Below are 16,927 nucleotides of genomic sequence, written 5' to 3' on the forward strand. Positions count from 1 at the left end.
AACTTTTCAGAATATATTGGCAGAGAGTAGGGGAATGGGATAGTGTAGGACAGAGGAGAGACTAGACATAGGAGACTATGAATAGTAACACAAGCATTGTGTTATTGTCATTAATATTAATTATCATGATTACTAGTAATAGAAGCACAAAGGTTTCAACTAGGGCAGTAGCAGTGGAATAAAACCATTTACAGTTATCCCTTCCACATTGCAACTTTTCCCATCATGATTTCAATATATCATTGGTCATCATAAGAAATTAAATGGGAATTTTGTGGAAGCTGCAGATGATACAGAAAAAGTTTAGAAACTCAGAAATTCATAAAATATAGTATAGTATTGTATAATATCAACATATTTTATCTTTTAAAATCATAATAATTTCAACTTCTTCTCTGGTATGAAGAGAGGGCCAAACATTTTCAAGGAATTAGTTTGAGGTGAGTAAGATAAAGACTTCATTTTTGGTGATAGCAACTTTGAGGTACAACCAGGTGAGAGGATGGTCCTAAAGTGGAGTGGATAGGACAAAGGTCATGTCATGAGATTTAGATGTGGGAATGATCAACATGGAGGTGACAGCTGCAACCATAAGAATTGATGAGCTCTCCAAAGGAAGAGGGTTCGTAAAGAAAGAAGAACCTGTGGACTCCCACAGTTAAAGGGCAAGAGGGAGTCGGCAAAGTAGATGGTAAATTTATGTGTCAAATGTCATGGTGACAAATGGAGGAGTGTTGTGTGCCCACTAAGCCATAGAGAGCTAGTGCTGTGCTCTGTCATCCTTGGTGCCTGTGGAGGGGGAGCAAAGACACAGCCATAGACATCAGGCAGCCTAGGGGTGGGGGGTAAAATGGCATTCACAATAGCCATTTGGCTTTTCTCTGGGAGAACATCTGTTTTAAGCCAAATTACTCAAAAAGGTCAACTCAGGAACCAAGAATTATTAAGGAAAATCTATTTTGGCTAAAGTATTAATCATAACAGCTAGCCTGTAGCATATTAATGTTTGTTTTCTGCCTCTTTTTCTTTTCTGGGCATTTTCTCGATGAAGGGATCACCTAGAAGCCGTAGGTCACACATGTATTCTGAGAGACGCCCTTGATTTTGAAAGCTCCTCGGCAGTAACCAGCCTAATTGGCACTGAAAAGTGTGAGGCAGCCCTGGCCCTTCATCTGTATAGAGGAGGCAGACTTTTGCAAGGTAACTTCTTTCTGTTTAATAGTAAGAACTTTGAGAAACCAATAGCAGCAAACACACGCCCTGTGACAAATGAAACATTGACGTTAAACATGCATCCAAATGGAATTATTTCATTTATCCAGGTCTGCAAGTGGGGTTGGAGGGGATAACACATTATTCTTTCTAATAAATATGGTTATTCTTTTTTTTTTTAAACCTTTGTGGGGAGGGTCATTGGACAAAGGATATTGGAAAGCCTAGCAAGCTCCTAATAAATGATATGGTCAAAGATAATGCCAAAGCATATGTACCTACAAATTTACAGAACTTTTTATTATAAGCTTAAAACTCCAAACAAAGACAAATATCTAAATAAACATGCAAAATAAGGAGAAGAATTTCAGTGTATTTTTAAATGAAGTACTTCTACTATATTGAAAGAGTTCTATGGAAGGCTTTCAACAGATATGCTGTTTTCAAGGCCAGATGTAGCAAGCAAGGCTAAAAAGACAACAGCTGAAGAGAAATAGAAGATGAAAAAGTTTTTGTTTCTTAGTTTTTAAAATTTTTATATTTAATAATGACTTGCTTTTTTTTCTTTTTTAAGCAATCGGGGTTAAGTAACTTGCTCAAGGTTACACGGCCAGTTATTTCTGGGTGTGGTGCAGAGTATCTGAGCCCGGATTTGATCCAGGTCATTCCGACACTGGAGCCGGTGCTCTTACTCGCTGAGCCACCTGGCCGCCCCTAAGCAATTGGGGTTAAGTAACTTGCTCAAGGGTACATGGCCAGGTGTTTCTGGGTGGGTGCTAAGTGTCTGAGCCTGGGATTCGATCTCTAGGTCATCCCAACACTGGAGCCGGTGCTCTTACTTGCTGTGCTACTTGGCTGTCCCTTGACTTGCTTTTTTCATGCCTGAAAGAAATAAAACTGGATGGTTGTCATTTGTTAGTAAAATTCCAGGAGATAGCCTGTCATTTTGTCCACAGCACTCAGCACAGTAGGCCTAAGTTTTTGCAAGCAAAACGTGTGTAGTCTCTAAAATTTCATGCATCATTGATAATGAGAACTTTATGTATTTGCTTTCTTTTTATTTTAACATTCTTTCTTCAGGTTGTCTTGGTCATTGGGTTGTTTCTATTTTGAGAGGACTTTGAAATATACAGAGCCCAATTCTAATAGGCACAGGGGATAGAGTGTCAGGCATGGAGTCAGGAAGACCTGGGTTCAGATCTAGCCTCAGACACTTAGTAGGTGTGTGACCCTGGAGAAGTCACTTAAACTTAGCTTGCCTCAGTTTCCTCAGCTGTAAAATGGGGATAATAATAACTGTATACCACTTAGCATAGTGCCTGGCACATTATTGTTGTTGTATATTGAGTTGTCTGACTCTTTGTGACCCCATGGTGTTTTCTTGGCAAAGATACTGGCGTGGTTTGCCATTTCCTTACCCAGTGTGTCCTCATTTTACAGATGAATAACTGAGGCAAATGGGGTTAAGTGACTTGCCCAGGGTCACACAGCTAAGTATCTGAGGCTGTTTTTTTTTTAACTCAGATATTCTTGATTCTAGGACCTGTGCACTTGTTTCTTTCTTTTTTCTTCCAATACCAAGTTCTTTTGCTTCAGCCCTGACATCACTGGTTTTCTGTAAATGAAGAGAATAATGATAAAGGCAGTTCCCCATGATAGAACACTTTGTAATTTACAAAGCATTTTCGTCACAGCCACCCTACGAAGTGGCATCATCACAATTTCGCAGAAGAGAAAACCAGCCTAGGGAGGTGATGTCTGACTTCAAGGCTAGTGCACATTCTAAACCCAAATCCCTCAGCCCTTTCTCAGAGTGGCCAGTATAAGGCCTTAGCCTCATTTCCCACTCTACAGAAATTCTTTCAAAGAATATTATTGGAACACATGACTATCAAATACAACGACTAAAGCAAGTGAAATACCCTTTATGACCTTGAGTAAATTACTTCCCTTCGCTGAACCTCAATTTCCTCATATGTAAAATTATGGAGTTTGACTCAGTGACCTGTAAGGTACCTTCCAGCTGGAAATGCTTGATCCTATGCTTTTATAAGAAGTCACTAATTGGAAAATCTCATGAGAGCTGTTGGCACACCCATTAGCCCTATTTGCCTTTTATTCACTCCAACCTTTTTCTCTTTGGTGGATTTAAAAAAAAATTCTATGTTGCTAAGGGTGAACTAGGTGGGACATAGGCTAATGGAAAGAATAGAGTAAAAAACTTGGGTTTAGCTCCTGGCCCTATCACTTTAATTGTCTTGTAACTCTGGGCAAATTATTTTCCCCTTCCAAGGTTCTTTTCTGTTATCTATAAAGTGGTGACATCAATCCCTGCAGTATCTGATGGGAGCTTTTGTGGAAGGAGCATTTTGTAAATGTTGAAGTCCAATATAAATGGGACCTACCATTACCTTTATTGTTTGTGACCTTTATTTGATGATGAAACTAGGGTTGCAACAGAGAGTAAGTGATTTTCTCATTCACATGACCAGTGACGAAACAGGACCCCAGTGATCTTTTGTTTTGTTACACCATCTCTGTTTATGTAATAAAACACTAGAGATGCAGTGCATGTGTATGCACATGCATGTGCACACGTGTGTGTTTGTGTGCATGTGTGTGCACGTGCGTGTGCACATGCTAATACACAGTCAGTAGTGGCAGAGTTAGGACTCAATCCCAGATCTCTTGGCTCAGATAATAATGTTTTTTCCATTAGACCATGCCCTGACAACCTCATAGATAGTTGTGAGTCAATAAGCTTTTATTATATATCTACTGTTTGCTGACCTTTGATCTTTCACATCCAACTGCCTCAGACTTCTCAAACTGTATGTCCAGTAAGCTGACATCTTAAATTCAACATGTTCAAAAGAGATCTTGTTATCTTTCCCCCTGTCACCCCTTCCCTTCTTCCCTATTACTGTCAGAGGTAAAACCCTCCACCCAGTCCTTCAGACTTGCAACCCACATGTCATTCTTCACTCCTCATTCTCTCCCACACTTTCCCCAGCTCCATTCTGTCAGTTGCCAAATCCTCTAAACTGTACATTCTACTTTTTTTTCTTTTTGGAGGGGGGAAGGCAGGGCAGTTGGGGTTGTGACTTGCCCAAGGTCACACAGTTAGTAAGTGTTAAATGTCTGAGGCTGGATTTGAACTCAGGTCCTCCTGACTCTAGAGCCAGTGCTCTATTCACTGCACCACCTAGCTGCCCCTGTATATTCTACTTTCATAACATCTCTCATATATGCTGTTTCTCTACTGACTCCACAGCCATCATGAATCAGGTTCATGCCTGGACTATTGCAGTAGTCTGCTGGGTGGTCTGCCTGCCCCAAGTCTGTCTCCTCTTCAGTCCAAACAAAACTATATCTCGCACCCATTAGAATGAAGCTCCTTGAGGGCAGGACCCTGTTTTTACCTTTCTTTTCTAGATTTTAAGGCTCACAGAAACCACTGGAGTTTACTGAGTAAGTGAGTATATGAAACTTGGACTGGAATGGGGAGAGACTTGCAGTAGGGGAATCAGCTAGGCAATACTGAAGTATCCCAGGAAAAAGGTGATGGAAGCCTGAACTAACAGAAACAACAAAACAAAATACGGGAATTTGTGGTTTACAATATACAAATGCATTCCCAGGTAAAAATACAAACAGTTAAAAGCAAAATATAAAAAGCCTAGAACAGATAAAAGGCAGCTATGACAATGCATGTGTGTTTAGCTGCTCTCCCTCCCCCAATCCCACCAAGCCCACATAGAAGCCTGGGTCTCTAGTGTGTATTTACACACACATGCACACACGTATGTTTGGTGGGGCAGGAACCAGAGTGTGCAGACTTTTTTTAGAAATGATTTCTTGCTCCTCTTGCTTTACCTCTTGCTTTTAAAATTTACACCGTAAGGTCATAGATCTTGAGCTAGATGGAAAAGTTGTTATAGTCCATTCAGTCCAAACCTCTCATTTGGAAGATGAATTACATCAGCCTTAGGGAGATAGGTAGTAAGGGACAAAGCAATTCGAACCCAGGCTCTCTGAATCAAAAGCAAGTTCTTTTCCCAGCATCACACAGTAGTAGTTACAGGATTGTCCAAGAGGTTCCTTGATCCATTATTTTTTTTTTTAACTATCAGTCCAGTTGAAGAGACAGCTTCAAATTTCAGGATATGGTTAGCTCTCCTGCCTTTAGATTTATATGCCCAAATTAAAAACATTTAGACTTAAGTTTGACTTGTCCCAAAGTTCCCTTAACCAATGAAACAGTTTTGAATTGAATGATGCATTTTGTTGGTCAAACACACAGAATATAAAATGAAATTTTAAGTGAAAACTTAGGTTTCAAAGTGAAACAATGCTATTTTGAGTTTGGTGGTCTAACATTTTTTGGTTTGAAAACAGAGACTTTCATCCATATTTTCAGATCAAGACATGATTGATGCTCACAGTCTTAATATTATACAGGCAGGCCCCATCTTGGCCATTGAACGTGTTCTTTTGTATGCATTTTTTTTCCCCACAGATATAGCATGTTGGTGTGCCCACAACCATGCAACAGGTGTAGTACGGCATAGGTGGGAAAATGCATTCCAAGTTCCAGGTGTCCAGACTTCTTTATGAAGTCTTCCCTAATCTTTATCCAATTCCACAGTTGGCCTTCTGCTTCCTTCTCTAAAAATTATTTGTGTAATCCTTTTCTGTATGTACTTTATACCACCCACCTCCAATTCAAATGTAAATTTTTGGGGGTCAGGGATTCTTTGCTTTTTGTCTTATTATTTCTTTTTTATTAATTTTTTAAAAAAGCAATCAGGGTTAAGTAACTTGCTCAAGGTTACACAGCCAGTTATTTTTGTGTGGGTGCTGAGTATGTGAGGCCGGAACCTATCCCAGGTCTCCCGACACTGTGTCCAGCACTGTTACTCACTGCGCCACCTGGCCGCCCCTTAGCAATTGGGGTTAAGTAACTCGCTCAAGGTTACACGGCCAGTTATTTTTGTGTGGGTGCTGAGTATGTGAGGCCAGAACCAATCCCAGGTCTCCCGACTCTGGGGCCGGCACTGTTACTCACTGTGCCACCTGGCCGCCCCTTTTGTCTTATTATTTCCGGAGGTTGTCAGTGCCTTGCACATGACAGACACATGATAAATGTTTTTTTTTAATTGATTTAAACTCATTTGGCATACACCAATATTATCTCTATGGTGGTTGGGTGTGATCGAAAGGATGGTCTTATGGATTTAAATCCACATCTTGTGGATTAAATAGTTTTCTTTGGACAGGCCTGGAAACTAATATCTATTTATAACATTGTTTCTATGACAAATTGCCTTTTTATGTTCTTGTTAGAGATAGCAAATATTTCCCCTAATAGCATCTTTGGAGAAACTTGAGAGAGACTGGATGGGACCTGGGAATAGATCTTTCTGGTCAACCATAAATAATCTGTTATATTCAGAGAAGGTACCTATCTAATTAAAAAATAAGTAAATAAAACACAACAAATTAAACAAAAAAAAAGCTAAAATGAATTAAAAGACTTCTTACAACTTCATGACTTAGAATGGATTTTGATTAAAAAGGCCTTATAGAATCATATTGGGATATATTTGTGTAGACTTCATCATTGAATAGCAATTGTTTTCTGTTCTGGTCAGAAACTCTGAGGGTCTTCCCTTTTCAGATTGATATCTTTTTGCTTAGTAAATCGAACCATCTTTTGTCTCAATTTTTATTCAACCCTCAGTCATTGAATGGGAGTGGCCTCCAACAAACTGAGACCTGGGAAAGGCCTTAATTTAGAAAGACCAAGGTCTGCCACTGCCGTGGCCAGTTGTCTTGACCTGTGTCTTGCCACTGGACTTCAGTGACTCTCGAGGAGAGAGTGAAACTGATCACTTTGCACAGCTCTGCCTCACTTAAATCCAACTCACACACGAGTCAAGACATCACCCTCATGATGTCATTGGTCCTCTTTGAGAACAACAGACAAATAGCTTATGACATTTAAGGGGAAAGAGCTAGAGTCAGTCTTAGTTGACCAGTTCTCTTATTCAGACATGTAGGTAGTAGTACCTTTTTTAACTAAGAAAGTAAAGGTGACTTTGGATGATAAATGATAAAAGCATCATTTTTAAACATCTTTGCTTTTTTTTGGCAGTGGTTTACTATTTAAAATTACTATTACTTTACAGGTCAAAGAATACCTTTTGGAATCATCTTTGGAGGAACAGATATAAACGAAGATATTAACCATGAAGAAAAGGAGCCTATAATGGGGATTATTCTAGAAGAAGCCAGGTAATTTTTAGAAAATTAGTTATGAGGGTAGTTGGTATAGTGGAGAGAGTGCTGGACTGAGTTCAAATCCCCCCTCTGATACTTAATTGGCTTAATCAGTTTTCCTTTCTATCCTTTTTTCCTTACCTTAAAAATAGGAATCATATTAACTCTGTAATATTTCCAACAGTTATTATAAAGATTGAATTAGATAATGTGCCTAAAGTATTTTATAAGCCTAACAATAGAATGGTAAGCTATTATTATTCCAATATCTTGCACATGATAGGAACGTAATAACTTGTTTGTTAAATTGAATTAGACTGTATCAACACAACAAGCCAGCTTTTTTTATTATTTATTAAAATAAAACAGCAATACAAACAACTGTATTTAGTCACATTGACTAGATACCTTATAACTCATTAGAATTTTCCTTTCAACTATTTGTTTTGGCATTTTGTAGAAACAGCCCATGAGCAGGTTGATTTCTTGGAATACTTCTTTACCTAGAAAAATTACCTTTACCATGATTGACTATTGAACTCAATTAGGATGTATTTATTCATACTGCTCTTTGGATCATGAAGAATATATGATTCCTGCCCTGCCCCCTGGTAGTTCACAATAGGGAAAGAATAGTTGTTTTCCTGTGTTTTGGTTATTTTATTCATTACATTATATATCCCCGAAAACCACATCATCTCTCTGATTCCCATGCATCTGGATCTTTGGGTCCTCTAAATCACTTTAGTTAGAGTCTGGTAGTAATATTTTCAGGCTTTGGTGTAGGCCCCCTCCCCACCTGTCACTGGTCTACCTCTGCAACAGACACAGGACCAGGAGTGAGAGGTGTGAATGTGTCACTAAAAAAGACTTATGAAGACCTGATAGCCTGATGGAAATGTTGACTGTCCTAATCTTTAAATAGTTCACCTTTAGTTTGAAGACCGTAAAGCACCTGAATTCCTATTGTACCTTGTACGAAGAGGAAAAAAAAATCATTTAGGGTCATAGATTTAGAGCTGATGGAACCTTAATCCCATAAATCTAGTTCAGTCTTCTAGTTATACTGATAAAGAGACCCAGAAATTAAATGACTTACTCAGGATCCCAGAGACAGTAAGTCAAAGAACAAGGATTTGAATCTAGGACTTCAGACTCCCAAGCCAATGATCTTTCTCCAATGTTTAATGTTACTTTCCTGTGTTATAGTAGTTGTTGGTCTTGTCCCCTAAAGCTAGTGTTATTAAATGTGCTACAGGCTTTAAATGAGCTAATTTCTTGGAAATATGTTCCAAGGAATTAAAACTAAGATTGGGTCTTTAAAAAATCTTTGCAAAGTTATTTTGCAGCTCTGTAGGCATCTGAGACATTTTAGAGTAATTAATTTACAAATTGCAGGATACTTTATTCTCATAGTTCTGCTCTTATACTTGAGAATAATTAGTTTGATATCATTTATAATGTATAATCTCATAGAGAAAAAGTCATTCTCTTCCCTAGAAACAGTATTGAATGAATTCCTCCTGTAGTATTATCACTAGTATTATTCATTGCATAGTTATTAAAACAAACATTGATTTTTCCCCTGTATTGATTGTAGGCTAGTATGTAGGAACATTGCCTGAATCATAGTTTACTTGTCTAGCATAATATACCACAGAATTCCATAAAAACAAAATATTGAACTGTGTCTAGCTTTATAATGAGTGCTTTAGTTTTAATCAAATTCCCTCAAACGTTGGCTGTTTTCCTGTAAGGTGTACTTTCTTTTTTTTGTAGCATTTGGTGAACTTTAGAGCAAGTGATTTTCTGCTTGCTTAGGTGAAGTATTGTGAGTATAATGGCAAAAACTGGGCAGTGGAGAGACCTATGTGATGATAACAGTGAGACAGACAGAAAGAGACAGAGAGAGAGTGAGACAGAGATAGAGAGAGAATGAAAGAAATTACAAGGGCACTTATTTTTTTCAAGAAACCAGTAAAAATAAAATGAAAATGCTCCCAAAGAAATAAATTTGTTTTAAATTCTCAAAAAAAAAATTAAAGCTCACTAAAAGCATAACAAACAAGCACCTTTCTTCCTTCCCTTCCTCTTCCTCCCCTCCTACCTCCCCCCCCAAAAATGGCATGAAACAATAGAAAATAAGAGAAACAAGGGGAAAGCCACCAGGATAAGGACATAACCATCTTTATTTTATTATTTTTGGCACTACATGGTGTTGTAGAAAGAACAGCGTATTAGGGGCCAGAAGTCATGGATTTAAGTTTGACTTTGGTGTTTATTTTGTAGTCTCCCATTTTTCTGGGAAGGCATTTCCATACTTACAACCTCAAAGGGTCCCTTCCTGCTGTAAGATGCTAGGACTATTAGAATGTTTCTAGGATTAGGGTTACAAATAATGCAAGCAATGATATTATGTTCAAATGGGTAACACACATTTTATGGGAAAAACCCAGATCAGAAATTTTGAGGAGATGCTAAAATTTGGCATAATGGAAAATAGTGTAGAGACTTTGTAAAAATCAATTAATACCACCAACAGCAGAATTAATATAGTAGAAGATAAAATGGCAGACAATACTATTGAAAATTAAAAAAAATAAAGAATTTAGGCAAAAATGATCAGGAAGCAATTAATTATAGTTATGGATTTGGAAAAGAGATTAGAAGAATCCTCAGAATTCCTAGAGTATCTGAAATGACTGAAGAAGAAAAGAATTTGATAGATACATTTCATGAAATTGTTCAAGACAGTTTCCCAGAACTATCAGAAGGCAGCAATATTCCACAGATAAAAAAAGAATTCATAGAATCCCAGGGATGGATTATTAACTCAAGTCTTATTATTGTGAGTTCTCAGGATTAAAATCCAGCCTCCCCTGCTGTCTCTTCCCAAAACAAGTTTTTTTAAGTTCCAAAAAGGAAGTCACTTTCAAAAACATCAATTAGGATTGCCCAAGCTTTTTTTTTCTTTTCTTTTTCCTTCAGTCACCAGAAATGACTGAAGAAATTGGGCAGTGACTATACAAAATTCAAAACATGAATCTTGATCCTAAAACTTAATTTTGCATCAAATCTAAAAAGCCAGGAAAACCTCAAAAGAATTCATGGGAAAACAAATATAATTCAGTTAGCTATAGAAGCCCCAAAAGGCAAGTACTTTGGAGCATGAACATGAATACTTTACAACTGTGATTGCCTAGATGTTATATATATATATATATATATATATATATATATATATATATATACATATATATATGATATATTTATATATGTCATATGTAGATGTTATATAGTTTTATATATAATATTGAATATATCTACAATCAATCATTTATGTGTGTGTGTATGTGTTTAGGACTCCTTCTTTGACTATTTTCCCAAATCATTTATGCAGTATTGGAATTAATAATTCTTTAAATGTTTGGTAGGGTTCACTTGGAATCCATCTGGTATTGGGGATTTTTTTATCATAATTTTGATCTTGTCAGCACTCTTATATCATTAGGGCTCTAGCACTCTAGCCTAAGGAATTCACCTCTACCCAGTCAATGAACAGTGAACAATGGTAGAGTAAGAATTCTCTGGTAAGAGTTCCACCTAGATAAGATGGTCTGGATGGGGTGAATTCTTTGGGTAAGTTTAGACTGTCCTTGAGAGGCTGGGCTTTTAATGAGGGGAAGTGGGTCCAGGAGAAAAAAAAAAGCTCCTTGGGTCCTGTATATAAAACTGGTCATTAATATAATAAGAAAATAATCATTTTTCTCACATTTAATATTTCTACTTTTTGCATTTGATTGTGAGGTTTTTATGCTTTAATACACGGTAAATTTTTTTGTAGGTGCCATATGCCACTGAGAAAAAGGTATATTACTTTCTTTCATCATCCACTTTTCTTCAGAGGTCTATTTTATATAACTTTTCTAAAATTCTGTTTACCTCCTTCTTTCTTATTTCTTTTGTGGTTAGATTTATCTAGTTCTGAAAGGGGAAAGTTGAAGTCCCCCACTAATATACTTTTATTATCTGTTTCCTCCTGTAACTCATTTAACTTCTCCTTTAGAAATTTAGATGCATTTGGTATATATATGTTTATTACTTAATTTTCTGTGGTACCTTTTAGGGAGATGTAGTTTCTTTCCTTATCTCTTTTAATTAGATCTATTTTTGCTTTTGCTTTGTCTGAGATCACAATTGCTTTTCCCTGCTTTTTTTTTTATTTCTGCTGAAACATAATAGATTCTTCCCTAACCTCTTCTTTTTACTTTGTATCTTTCTCTATTTGAACTACTTTAGATTGGACCACCATAGGTCCTTGCCCAACCTCCACTTAATGTCTGTATTTTGGACCCTCCTGGCTTAGAGTAAATGTCTATGGTTGCTGTTTCTCTTTGGAACAGCAACCCTGAGGGTCTTCCCCTCCCAGCTTGATTTTTTTTTCTAAGTAAAGGGGTCATGCCTTGCTTGACTCACTTCTTAAAGAGGCCTATTCACTGAATGGGTGTTACCTCACTCTAAGTGAGTACATGAAAAGACCTTAGCCTAAAAGGGCCACAGTGTCCCATTGCATTCTGAGTCATTTCTAGTCATCCTGATGAATAGCTGGTCACTGGATCCAGATAGCTCTGGAGGAGAAAGTGAGGCTGGTGGCCTTGCACAGCCCTCCCTCACTTAAATCCAAGTCAGTTGCAATTCATGTCATCATTTCCCTGATGCCACAGTCCTCTTTGAAAACAAAGAACAAACACAACAACAAAGTATGTCTCTGTGTATGTGTATGTGTATGTACATATGTTATATATAGTTATATTGTTAGGTAAATTACTGAATGATAGATACTATTGGTTAAAGCTCCTATATTGGGGAGGGGTGAAGTTTTAGAGATGAGAATTCTAGAAAATGCCATAGTGTTATAGAGATATTTAGTTTAAAATGTTTTAAAAGAATGGAATCCAACAATCTCCAGGAAGCATGATATTGAAAGAGGATAGGAAAGTTTAAAATTTTACAGTTAGCCCCAGAAAATATGGAATTCTTTGGAAGACAGCAAAGTCAAAATCAAAACAGAAGGTACTGAGAGATAAACAAGGAAATCACACTTTAAAAATACAAATGAAAAGGAATGAGTATCAGTTTTGGGTACATATAGACCAAATAATTTAGTGGTTGAATTTATAGAGGAGATACTTGTAATTTTGCAAAAAAAGAAATAAATGGAAAATAAGTGAGATTTTAGCACCTCACTATCAGAATATGGGTCATAAAAAAGTATTGGACTTGAGTATTGAACAAACCAGGTTTAATAACTACACATATACACATATAAAGGCAGAGAGAGAGAGAGAGAGAGAGAGAGAGAGAGAGAGAGAGAGAGAGAGAAAGAGATAGAGAGAGAGAGAGAGAATGAGAGAGCAAACAGTGGGAAAACGAGAGAATGCACATTTTTGTTCCAAGTATATAGGGACTTTAACTATGAAATGTTTTATTCTTCGTCATAGCTAAGTCATAATTAAAGTCATAAAAGCAGAAAATTTAAATGTTCTATTTTCAGCCAAATATGTTAGTATCATTAAGGGTTCTGTATACATGTTGAGGGCTGGTGATTTTCTCAGGTATAGGTACTCCCACCATCAAGGCAGATCCAAACCCACTTATAACTTATCCTCTTAGGGACTTGGGGAGGCAGAGGGGAGAGTCTTTGTTGACTTACTAAGAGACAAGTTTTGAACTAAGGCTTTTCTAGCTTCCAGAGTACTCTATCTCCTTTGCTATGCTGTCCCAATCATTCATAATAGTGACTAAATGAAATCAGATCTATTTGATCATTAAAACACATAAGCCCTATATAAAGACAATTTTAAACCAATTTTGACAGAAAGAAATTAACAGTTAGAGGTGTTTCCCCCACCAGTGGCCAGATGGAGCCAATATTATAAAAGTGCCCATACTTTTTAATTGATATAGATTCAATGCAATTCCTGATTTTGGAAGAAGTAGACAACACCTCAGAGTAAGACTGTATTTAATGGTAAATAATCCCATGATGCTACATAGTAGCCTTTTATTTTTGGATAAATTCACTTCCTTGGAAAATTGTTTCCTAGAGGAAAATCTACCTTCAAAATGTGTAATTAAATTTAGTGAGCACCTACTGTGCCCCAAGCACCATAGGGATAAATATTTTCATAAACATGAAAAGAAAACTCATTTGTCATTCAGAAATGAAAGCATTGATGCCATCAAGGATCTTAGCATTCTTATTGGAAGAAACAACTGGCATAAGATAGATAAATTTAAAATATACCCAAAGTACATACAAGGTGATTTTGGGGAGGGGAAGGAGCACTAGGGATTCTGTAGTATAGTGTGTAGCAGCAAGCACTCTAGCATACCCAGCATGGCTGCTAGCACAGGTTCTTAGATCTGCTTTTCTAAAGGAAAGCAACTCAACAATCTTGCTTTAATCAAATATATGCCATTTACCTAGTTCAGGGGGAAAAGGTCACTACCGTGAATGTCAGAAAATTCAAACAGAGGTTACAAGTGGACAACAAATACAGACAGAGAAACATCAGCAGACAGGCTTCCAGCTATCTGACTATTACATCCATCCCTAGTCAGTTACCAGAGAGGGAAGCACCAACATCTGGGTTTTCAAGGCTGAGGGGCTCAATGGCTGCCTAGAGTCTCATCTGGTCAAATCACACAACTCCTCTCACAGTGAGCCCCAAAACAAAACCTCACATCAGGGTTTATATAGCCTTCTCCTGGGTCAGAGAATGTCACAACCGTCTTGACCCACTGCCCAATCACAAAGTAACAAGGTGTGGGCGTTCCTGAAAAACAAGCTTCCCACCACAGGCTCCATGTGACCACATTCAGCCTATTAGGGGTCAGAGTATATTTTCAAATTAGTGAAGGTTCTCAGAGTCACTTAAGCCTATCAAAGGGCCAAGGGGCAGGGAAGATCTTCAGATTCCCATTCACATAACAGAGTGGAGGTGAAGAAATCAGGAAAAACCTCTATAGGAAGCAGCACTCAATTTGAGGCAAGGTCAGAAGGAAAAGTGAGGGCAGTGGGGAGGTGACCATTGTAGGCATGGGGGACAGTCTATGCAAAGGTACGGAGGTGAGAGATATAATATTATACATGAGAAATAGCAGGCAGGCAATTTTGTTTGGAATTTAGATTATGCAAGAGGGAGTAGTGTGGAGTTAACCTGGAAAGATAAGTTAGAAGCAGACCATAAAGGGCCTTCAGTGCTCAACAGAATCTGTTATCCTACACTAAATGTAATAGGGAGATGAAAACTTTGAGCAGATGAGTGATGTGGTCAGACTTGTGTTTTAGGAGTGTCAATTTGACTGCTCTGTGGAAGGTAGAATGGAGAGGGGGAGAGGCTGGAGGCAGGCATTTCAGTGAGGAGGGCAGTGCCATAAGTGATAGGCCATAAGTGATAAGGGCCCACAACTTGCCACTAGTTTGAAAAAAAAATCAGCAGTCCTATATTTTCTTAAGTATTTAATGATTGGTTATAGGCCTTAATTACTCCTTTCCTCCTCAGTCTTATTCTGTGGCATTTGCCTAGGTCCTACATCAGAATATCTGGCAAAGGCAGAAATAGTAAGAGATATTTGCACCCTTGGGTGTCTCTTTTTTCTCTCTGGCAAAACTCTTTTGAAGGAGTTTGATGGGGGAAAAAAATTGAACCTCCCTCTTTATGACCATGAAGTAATACTTTCAAGAAAATAGTAAGCATTTTGGTCAGCTTCTGGCTTTTTCTCATACTTTGCTCCAAAAAGCTTATTTTGTAGTCATATGGAAAGGTATTCATAGTAATTGACTCTACCATTTTTGTCCCTTTTCTTAGATTTGCAGTGGCTTTTACAGAATCAATGAAGGAAATGGCACTAAACAAATGGGTATGTTTTAATTTTTTTATCACTATTTATAATTGTACAAGTGGAATCTTGGACAAAGTGAAAATAAATATATTGGAAGGGAATCCCATTTGGATATGGAAATTTTGCCTACTACTACTGATTATAACAGAGTATAGAGTATTTTGTTTTTCACTTATTAATGTTTTTCTTTTGTGTAGCTACTTTGAACCTTCTTGGATTTTTTCCAGTGGTAAAAATAACCAACCCTTCAAGGCAAACATTAACCTTTTTCTCTCTCTTTTTTGCTTGGCTGACTCAAGGTCCATAATATACATTGGCTTCATATCCACTGATAGCAACACTTTTGGCAAGTAGATGTCCTTTTCCAAAGCCAGACCATTTAAAACAAGTAGAATTCAGCTGAAAAAGTGGTTTCACCTTAAGTTAAATTCTGTATGGACTTTGGGATTCAGTATTTCACAATTGGGAGGCCCTCAGAATATATCTAATTTGAAACATGCTTTAAAAGCAGTTTTCACTGTTAACATTTCTGACAAATATCCATGCAGCTTATGCTAGAACACCCTGATGAAGGAGAAACTTCTCCTTTATTACCTTCTAAGGTAGTTCAGTCCACTTTGGGACCACTCTAATTGTTAGGAGGTTTTTCCTGATGGTCAGACCTTAATTTACATTCTGGTAACTTCCACCTCTGTCTTCCTGGTTCTTCATTCTGAGACCAGACAAAACAAATTTAATCGCTCTTCCACTACCCTTTGATTATTTAGAGAATGCTATTCTATCTGTTCTGAATCTTTTTTCCCAGGCCAGACAAGCCGGTTCCTTCATCTGTTCCCACAGGACACAAACTTGGGGCTTTCACCATCCTGATAGTCTTTCTCTAAATTCTCCCATGAAAAACTTGATAGTTTCACTCTATATTTTTATGTTCTAGTAGTTGTTGCAGGTGCAACATTTCATTTTAATGAAATCCATTTTCAGTTTCCACTTTTTTCCTAATCATGATCAAGAATGCAGTACGAAAATTGTTTTAAAATCAAAGAACAAGACGGACCCCAGAATTGAACCTTTACCATCTAGACTGTGGGCCTAGTCCACATCTTTGCATTCTTGCAATGCCTTGCACATATATTTTGATAAAGATGCTATTTTAGGAGGATTAATTTTGCAGAATTGTTTAAAATGGATGGAAGGAGAGAGAGACTTTTGGCAGCAAGACCAGTTGAGAGGCACAGCTCTTGTCTCAGCATGAGAAGCTTAATGCGATTGGGAAAAGCACAGATTTCAAAGAATTGGTTACCCTTCAGATATGGGAAGATGAGAGAGAGGCGGAAGAGGCACTAATTGTGAGGTTTTGAAATTGAGTGATTAAGCAAGAAGTGATACCACTAATAGAAATAGAGAAGCTAGTAGGAGGAACTGAGTTTTTTTTTCCTTTCCTTTTCCTTTTCCTTTCCCTTTCCCTTTCCCCTTTCCCCTCCTTTCCTTTCCTTTCCTTTCCTTTCCTTTCCTTTCCTTTCCTTTC

The 16,927-nt window shown here is 37.5% G+C and overlaps 1 protein-coding gene across 1 annotated transcript in view; it reads left to right on the top strand.

The window, feature by feature from the left end:
* The window catches only part of LOC138158088 (glycosyltransferase 1 domain-containing protein 1-like), a 107,401-nt gene that overhangs the window by 15,697 nt on the left and 74,777 nt on the right, over nt 1–16,927 (top strand). Inside the window, exons 2-4 of the mRNA XM_069084076.1 lie at nt 1,052–1,200; nt 7,404–7,509; nt 15,369–15,420. Of these exons, the coding sequence (XP_068940177.1) occupies nt 1,052–1,200; nt 7,404–7,509; nt 15,369–15,420 (307 nt within the window). The remainder of the gene's footprint in view (nt 1–1,051; nt 1,201–7,403; nt 7,510–15,368; nt 15,421–16,927) is intronic.

The sequence above is a fragment of the Petaurus breviceps genome, unplaced genomic scaffold, assembly GCF_028583685.1.
Source record: "Petaurus breviceps papuanus isolate PSGF00001 unplaced genomic scaffold, PetGlider_PUasm1.0 101, whole genome shotgun sequence".
Lineage (NCBI taxonomy): Eukaryota > Metazoa > Chordata > Mammalia > Diprotodontia > Petauridae > Petaurus > Petaurus breviceps.